Genomic DNA, 8,929 nt, shown 5'->3' on the forward strand with positions numbered 1-8,929 from the left:
ATGTATGGAGGAGCTCTTCCTGTTGCCAAGAGCAGGAAGACAAAGAGCAAAACTTTAACCAAGGAAGATTACTTAGAAGAAGAAGCTCCAAGAAAACCTTCTAAGAGATCAAAGATTGCTGAAAAGGATGGTGTTGCAGCACCTAAACCCAAGAGGACTAAAACTGTCAAGACTGAAAGTTCAACTATTTCTACTTTTGAGGAAGTTATTCAGAAGAAGAGAAACAAAGAGCCAGAGGTTCAAGATGTTGCTAGGGAAGCTGCTCTTCAAGCTATCAGAAGCAAACGAGCTAAGGGAGAAAGAAGTGTTCAGGAGCATATCAAGGAAGCTGTTGAACAGTTAAGAAGGGAAGAAGAGGACCCTAGTCTGAAGAAGGCTACGAAGCCTGTGTCATTGGAGATGCCTTGCTTTAGACTCACCCCTGAGCAAGAACAAATGACTAAGGAAATTGATGCTAATGAGTTAGCCAAAAGAAAGCAGATGGCTGAACTCTACAAGAAGAAGAGAGATGAACAACTCAAAGCAGCAGGGTATAATCTGGATGCTGAGAAAGCTGCTGTGATTGCTTCTCTAGCTGCTGAAATTGAAGAACAGACAGTTAAGGAAGGAACTGCTTTGTTAAAAGAAGCACTGAAAGCTAAGAATGTTTCAAAAGCAAAACCATCAGAACCAGTATCAGAAGCTACTAGATCAGAAGCTCATCCTTCAGGTATTTCTTCAGATCCAAAAGCTAAATTCAATGTTCAGACTTTTAACCTTCCATCATCACCCTCTTCATCATCATCCTCCACTGACTCAGATGACATTTCTCTGAGTCAGCACATAAAACAATGTCTACCAAACTTCAAACCTTCAAAAACAACCCCTTCTGATATCCCAGACTATGATCAAATGCAAATCAATTTCTCTCAACAGAGGATAAAAATCTGTGAGAAATTGTCTGCTGATCATTTCTTCCAACCACCTATCATCGAACCTTTAAATATCCAACACCTAGAAACCAATCCAACACCACAAAAAGCCTCTGAAGTAGCTTCAGAAGCAGCCACTTCAGAAGACCCCCGACATCAAAACTCAACCCTTCATAACCTAGAAAAACATTTAGGAGGTGAGATGCAACCAACCCCTACAAAGGCCTCTAAAACAGTCCCTGAAAAGACTGTATTAGAAAATCAACAATCATATCCCCAACCTGAAATCTCAACCAGCCAAGAGCAAAATGTTCCTGAACAAACTGTTCTCGAACAAGTTACTTCTGACCAAGAGCAAAGTGTTCCTGAACAAACTGTTCCTGAACAAACTGTTCCTGAACAAGTTGCCTCTGACCTACCCCAAACTAACCCTGAACAACAAACAGAAAATCTTAACCAATCACCAACTCATAATGAAACAACTCCTAAGCAACACACTACTTCTGACCAACCATCTCCAGCTCATACAACATCCATTCCAGAACCTTTACCCATTCCAGAACCTATACCCATCCCAGATAACATTATAGAGTCTGAATACATTGATGAAGAGCTTCAACAGATCAGTGATGAAATTCAAGGACTTATTCTTCTCAGAAAAGTGCCTTCACTTTCAATTTACTATGAAGATCAATGGATGAATCTGAAAGCTGGTTTGAAGAAAGATTTTGCTGAGTTGCTGGAACTAATAAGTGAAAAATGCATCACAACTCAAGCTGAAGTGCTTAAGAAGCATATGGAAGATCTTCACTCAGCTGAGAAAGAGACAGAGGAAGACTCTCTACTTCTGATAGCTAATGCTCCTTTCTTTCCAGAAAGTGACTATGTCTCAAGAGGTGACATAATTCTTCAAGGGATGAAAAGGAGGCTTAAGGCTAAGAATGAAGAAGTTCAGAAGGTTAAGCAGAAGTCTGATACTCTGGAAGAAGTTGTGAATAAGCAAGCAGAAGAATTGAAGAATCAGTTTGAGCAAATCAAGTATTTGATGGAACAAGTCTCTAAACTAGCCAAACCTTAGTAGCACACCATTTTTTTTTGCTTGTTTAGATTTTGTTTTTCAAATTAGTATTAACTTGCTCTGATCATGTATCTTAACTTGCTGGTTATGTATCATTCATTTGCTTCTGAAACAATTTATGTCAATCTTTAATGCTCTGATACTTATACTAAAATGTGTATCTTTACAGTTTTTCTCATTGATTGCACAAACTCTTTCTTTTGTTTTATTTACTTTTTCTTGATGACAAAAGGGGGAGTAGTTGTATAGTATTTTTAGGCTCTGAGCCCCATTAATTTAACTTGATTAAGTTAACTTTTTGCTCTGAACCATTTTCTAAACTTTTGGTATTTTTTTAATACTTCTGAAATTTCATTATCTTGTGCGCATTTTATTGAAATTTAATTAACGAGTATAGAACTCAGGGGGAGCTTACAAACCTCATACCTGGTAGTCAACTTGTTAATTAGATCAACAACAATTGAACATTTTAAATACTATTGTTTGTCATCATCAAAAAGGGGGAGATTGTTGGAACAAAATGTGTTTCACAATAAACCTTAATGAGTTTTGAAGATAACAAGGTATTAAAAATAGTCAATTGGTTATTGCTAATAATTGTTCAAGTGTACAGGACCATAGGCAAAGTCATTCAATTTCAATAGCTCTTGGAAGAACAATGGAGAGCAAAAGGAATTCAAAGCATATGAAGAAAACTGTGTCTGAAGCTAAGAAGTACTTCTGAAGTAACAAGTGCCTTTGGAGTAATGACGTCATCAGAAGCAGAAGACCATCAGAAGCAGAAGACCATCAGAAGCAAGATTTCATCAGAAGTTATATCATCACCAGAAGCTACAAGTAATCAGTAAATTTAAACTGACGATTCAAAGGAGCTGTTTTTCGTTTCAACCTTGTCTAAGAGAACGAAGAATTGAAAGGGATATATCAACGGTCTTTTGAAAAGCACTGGGTAATTGTCCTTCGTTATCAGAGTTGACAAAGTACAAGTGTACAACCACTACCTCCACTACTCTGTTTTTGTCTACGCTACAAGACAAGACAACAGCTCTGCCTGCAGAAATGTTCCTTCAAGATGGGAATGAATTTGAAGTTGATTCTTCAAAGGACTACACCCAAATCAGGCAAAAGATTACTGGTGGATGATCAAAGGAACTCAACGACTCTTTAGACGTGCTAAAAATCTCAACGTCTCTTTCACACCTCTATATAAAGGAGTGAAGACTTGAAGATTGTAGAGAGACATTAACACAAGTTAAAAAGCGCCAAAACTCTGCCAAATTTGATTCTACAAAGCACTTTGAATTTCTGCACTGATTTGATACATCTTAGAAATTCTTAAGTCTAGAGTCTTTATTGCATTGTATTGTGAACACCACTGATTGTATATCAAGTGTTCAAAGTCAAACATTTTCTGTGTATTTCTATTTGATTAGAAGCCTCTTGCCTGCGTGCTTGAGCATTAGAAGACTCTTGTTTTAGTGCTTGAGCATTGGAAGTCTCTCGCCTGCGTGCTTGAGCATTTGAGAAGTCTCATACTAAGAGAGTATTGAGCATTTGTAATCTTTGAGATTATTAGTGAAAATCTCCTTGGAAATGCAAGGGGGACTGGACTACTTCCGGATTGTGGAAGGAACCAGGATAATTGCTTGTGTCTCTCTTTCTTTTCTCTGCTCTGTTTTATTCCGCTGCATATCTGATTCTGAACATTACATCAGAAGCACTCTCAACTAGCTTCTGAAGTAATACCAGAAGAAGAATTTTTAAGAGAAGAAGAAAATACAATTCAACCCCCCCTTCTTGTGTTTTTCTCACCTTCATGTTCTTTCTATTCTTAAATTGTGTTGGTTTAAAAGGATAGAAAGTTGTACATTGTTATTTAAAAAAAAAAATTGTAATGAGTTGAACCTTTTATATTTTAATCTGTGCATTTTCATCTCGAAATGGATGAAGTAAAGTAATGGCATGTAGCATGACACATGTAGTATGCAATTCCAAATTATAAGAAGAAATAAAAATTGAAGGTGTGTAATAGGCAAACCTCATTCCATGTCAGTCAGAGAAGGTTAGATTGTGAGGAATTTCTATGAAAAAGTGTAGACGAAAATTGTAGATTTGAATAAATTTTGTGTTTGGAAAACTATTCAATTGAATAAAGCCTTGTTTATAGCCGTTAGTGCAGCAGCGGCAGTTTGTAGTACAAAGGTAGCAGTTTTTTGTATCACTAACAGATGTGATAAATAACCGTGTAAGGGCAATTTAGGATTTTTACAAAAAGGTTACACAAAAAAAAAAGTATTGCCTTTATTAATACTAGCGTCCAGACGGGAGTGCCCGTCTGTCCGCTCTTTCTACTGCGCTAACGAATGTATACTTTACCTATTTTTTTTGCATAAAATAAATTAATATATAGTTTGCCTTTCTCAAATATTAGTGCCCTTTTTTGTTTGTGTGTTGTGATAGAATATGTATACAATATATTTACCCATCTTTGTATAATTTAATTTCATCATAAATATATATGTATGTGGATGACATGAAAGCATTCCCAGTTATATGGTCATGATAAGTAACACATATTAAAACAAAGATAATATAACCACATATCAATATAAACACATTAAAACATAGATGAAATGAAAACTATATTTGAAATCATATTCAACATCATAAAATCAGAAGCGCATTAATAATAATATTGTACTTTTATCATCAATAATATTTCATTTGTCGTCATTGGTGGAATTTGATGGAAGGCCAAACATAAAAGTAGCATCAGAAGCATGTCTCCTTTCCCTGCATTTCATTTGATACAGATGACTTTTATTAGTCGTTAACCGAAAAGAATAAATTGTACATGAAAAAGGCTATAAAATATCATTCAAAATTTAAATAGTTGATTACCTTTTAAGAATTGCAGCTAATTCTTCGTACATCCCTTTATCGAATAAAATGCAGGGAAATGAGACATACTTCTGATTCTAATTTCATGTTTGGCCTTCCCATCAAATTCCATCAATGACGACAAATGAAATATTAGTGATGATAAAAGTACAATGTTATTATTAATGCTTCTGAATTTATGATGTTGAATATGATTTCAAATATAATTTTCATTTCATCTATGTTTTAATATGTGTTTATATTAATATGTGGTTATATTATCTTTGTTTTAATATGTGCTATAACTGGGAATGCATATTTCATGTCATCCACATACGTATATATTTATGTTGAAATTAAAATATACAAAGAAGGGTAAATATATTGTATACATATTCTATCGCAACACGCAAACAAAAAAGGACACCAATAAATCTATACTCATCAGATTTTTAGTTCTTATATTTGTGAATTGCAAACTATACAAAATTTAATTTATGCAAAAAAAAAAAAGTAAAGTATACATGCGTTAGCGCAGTAGAAAGAGCGGACAGACGGGAACGGGAGTATCCGTTTGGACGCTAGTGGGAAGGTTAAGAATATCAATGAAAAGAAATGGTAGTGCTGGGAAAAAATGGTGGAAGGGAAAATTGTAATGAAAGGTTGTAATCGAATAAAGGTCAATGACAAAAAGGTTGTAAAGGAAAGAAGTTACATTTTTATTTTCAAATATGATAATCAAACTTCCTTGAATATTTTTTTACTTCCAACCATTTATTTTATATGGAATATTTACAAATAATAAGGGGTTAAATGGGTAAAAGAAAATAGGCTACACCGGAAGAAAGCAAATTGAAGAAATAATTAGGCTTTGTTTGGGAGTTTGGAGGGGAAGGGAGGGGAGGGCTTTGGGGTTTTGGAAATATATAGAAAAATGGACAAAAAATTCACATTTTTTGAAAGAACAATTTTTTAGAGAATGATAAAATAATACTTATGATTAATATACTTTTAATTTTAAGAATATTATAACAACATAGATTGAATTTGAAAAATTCATATAAACTCTCCATAACCCCCCAAAACCCTCCCCCAATACAATTTTTTAGTTCTCCCAAATGAGGGGGATTTTTTTATTATGAGTAAAAAATTAACCTCCAAAGCCCTCTCCTCCCTTCCACTTGCTCCTTCCTTTTTTCCAAAATCCTCCCCTCCAAACTCCCAAACAAAGCCTTAGATTAAACAACCCATGCATGAAGAAAGCAAACATAATAAAAGAATCAACCCCCGTAAAGAATAAAGGAACGATTAAAAGAAAAGTTATCAAGTAAAAAAGTAAAACTGATCAAAACATGGATGAAACACATTTTGCCGCACCAACAATGTTTTCGATGATCATGCGGGGAAAACACCATTCTCCTTCTCGAGTTCCCTTTTATGGGAACTCTCTTTTTTCATTCTCTCTGTTCACGATTACTATCTCTCCCTCTCCCTATACCCCTCTCAATCATAGGCTACAAACGACCTACTTGCTTTCTTTTACGCCTTTATCTTCTCCATTTTTACTCTACTTTAGTTCAATTTAAACAAAGGCACCCAAAAAGTATATATAAAAAAGAAGGTCAATCTGGTGATATTTTTTTTCTGATGTGGAATCAATCTAGAAAATAGTAAAAGCTTTTGAGAACTCTAATATTCATGCTTTTTATTTACATAAATTAGCATTGCAATTTACCAAATGAAAATTACCTTCACTACAGTTGATATGAAGGTTGACACAATAAAATCTTCATTGGCCCATGTGATCCCAATACCTATGACATCATCAAGAATGGCGTGTCTGCTACCACCGACATAATAAAACAAATATAAACATGTTAAAAAATGTAACCTAGACAAAAAGATTTACATATTGAGAGAATAGAAGTATATACCTTTCCTGAAAGAGAGAAGAAAGAACATGGAAGATTTCGCTCCTCTACGTTGACATAGCACGCCATTGATGACTTAGTCCCCCTGCACCGATGAATTTGTAACTTCTTAAGCGCCATCGAAATGTCTCCATTTCCCCCTGCACCGATGAATTTGTAACTTCTCAAGCGCCATCGAAATGTCTCCATTTCCCTATAACAAAATTAAACTGGCAGATGAAAAAATGTCCTTGATGCCCCACCCCTTTCCTATTTCTTCACCTTTTCTCCATCTCTTCAAAACCAAGTGTAATAATGATCACTTTCCAAGGATAACATTGGTAAGGGAAAACCAAGAATGAAACAAATTATAAAGCAAGAAGAGATAGGAAAAACTTGTTGCGGCCACTGTCCTATGTGTGCATATATTTTAACATTGCTATGTATTTTTTTGGTTACACATTTCATTGCTTTGCTATGTATAAAAGAATGCATATAAATTTATATAGAAAAAAAAAATACATTAAATACAAATGAACCAAGAATAAAATAACATATTTGAAAGTATTTGTGTATCAAGGATAGGAACAAAAGATAGGTTGCAGAGAAAGAAGCGACATGCCATCAACACCAACAAAAGCATGGTCGTGTATGCAATATACACTTCATGTTAATTAGGCTTCAAAATAACTTTACAAAAAAAATAACTTTACAAATTTCTGTCAAAAAATAAATAAATAACTTTACAAATTGTAATAAAATTTCTACGTATATATTTGTGTGAATGAATTTATCAAAATATATATAGACCTTACTTTTATTGTATGACTTTTTCACTCTTGTAGGATGAGTTTTTCACTCTTGTAGGAAAGAATTACAATTTGTGGCCTTACAATGATGATGAATGAGTAAGATTACCAAACTCCTTTATTCTTCTCTCCGTCTCTCTTCTCATGAGTTTTTTCTTTGTGAATCACATATACACCAAATTAGATGAGATGGTAGTAGTTAATTGTAAACCGTCTAACCAACCGGTCACGGTTACTGCTAATTAACCATGAAGGGTGGTATAGGAAAAACAATCAAATTGTAAGGGTAAAGTAGGTAAAAAAATAGGCTACACTAAAATCAAGTATTGCCTTTATTAATAGTTATAGAAGTATAGATTAAAAGATTATAAACTACAAAAAGTTGTATTCTCCCTCCCAACACCGGTCATCTACCAAATCTTAGTCATCTACTCTGATGACCACCTCTATCCAGACTCGTTGCCGCACTTTGCCCCTTCCTCGTCATCACACCTATCTCCTTCCATCACCGTCTTATTGGTATTTCTCATACACCCATATTCTCCCGTCGACGCCGATCTTGGTTATGGTGGGTTCCTACCGTCGAAGAATCATAATCTCCTTCAAACCGGCCGCAGTGTTCATATTCCAAGGTGTCTGGTGAATACTTGAAAGATGATGTGTGTGGAAGGAACCCATTGTGCACGTGGAGATGAAAATGCAATTTCTTTTTCTTTTTTATTAACAAAAGATACCACATGGCAAAACATTACGTGTATGATTGATCTAATGGTCGACAAACATCCAAAGTCACATGCCTTTCCACACGTTAAAGGCACTGAAGTTCGATTAGGGGTGGGAATGAGCCGAGCCGAGCCGAACTTTGCTTAAATAGGCCTGACCTAGTTGAAAAATCTAAGGCCTAAGCCTTGGCCTTTTACCTGTCAAATACTTTATTTTAAGTTTGGCCTGACCTTTTTAAAAGCTTGGTCTAGCCTATTAGCCTGTCTAAAAGTCTAGTTTGTGTTACAAATTTCAAATAGAGTTTATTCATCCATTTTTCTTTCTTTTCAATTTGAGCAAGGTACTTAATGTAGAGATAAACATTAATTAGATACAAATTAAACTAATAAAGTACAATCGTAAAATTTAAAGATGGATAGAAACTCAAGAATAATCATGTCTCATGACAAGAAGGATTTCAAACTTAATCTGATAATCATTCTTAACCTTAGGCATATTAGTCTCAAGCCTCAAAAGTTCATACAAATCAAATAACAATATGAGTATTTAGATATGATTTAACAAGTTTCCAAATAGTAAGAAACTAAAAACAAAATCAGCACTTTAACAGAAAAAAAT

General features: G+C 34.5%; 1 protein-coding gene across 1 annotated transcript; it reads left to right on the forward strand.

Annotated features, from left to right (window-relative positions):
• LOC112422822 (titin homolog) lies at positions 1-1,989 on the forward strand. The gene is made up of 2 exons (XM_039827050.1): positions 1-1,270; positions 1,316-1,989. The coding sequence occupies exons 1-2, from the start codon at positions 1-3 to the stop codon at positions 1,987-1,989; spliced, it is 1,944 nt and encodes a 647-aa protein (XP_039682984.1).
• Positions 1,990-8,929: the final 6,940 nt, after the last annotated feature.

This window comes from Medicago truncatula, chromosome 6, assembly GCF_003473485.1.
Source record: "Medicago truncatula cultivar Jemalong A17 chromosome 6, MtrunA17r5.0-ANR, whole genome shotgun sequence".
NCBI classification, from domain to species: Eukaryota; Viridiplantae; Streptophyta; class Magnoliopsida; order Fabales; family Fabaceae; genus Medicago; species Medicago truncatula.

Excerpts from the sequence above, each read along its gene's own strand:
- LOC112422822 (XM_039827050.1), top strand. The coding sequence starts at position 1 with ATGTATGGAGGAGCTCTTCCTGTTGCCAAGAGCAGGAAGACAAAGAGC. Across the intron at positions 1,271-1,315 it reads TACTTCTGACCAAGAGCAAA|TTGCCTCTGACCTACCCCAA; the intron begins GTGTTCCTGAAC and ends TTCCTGAACAAG.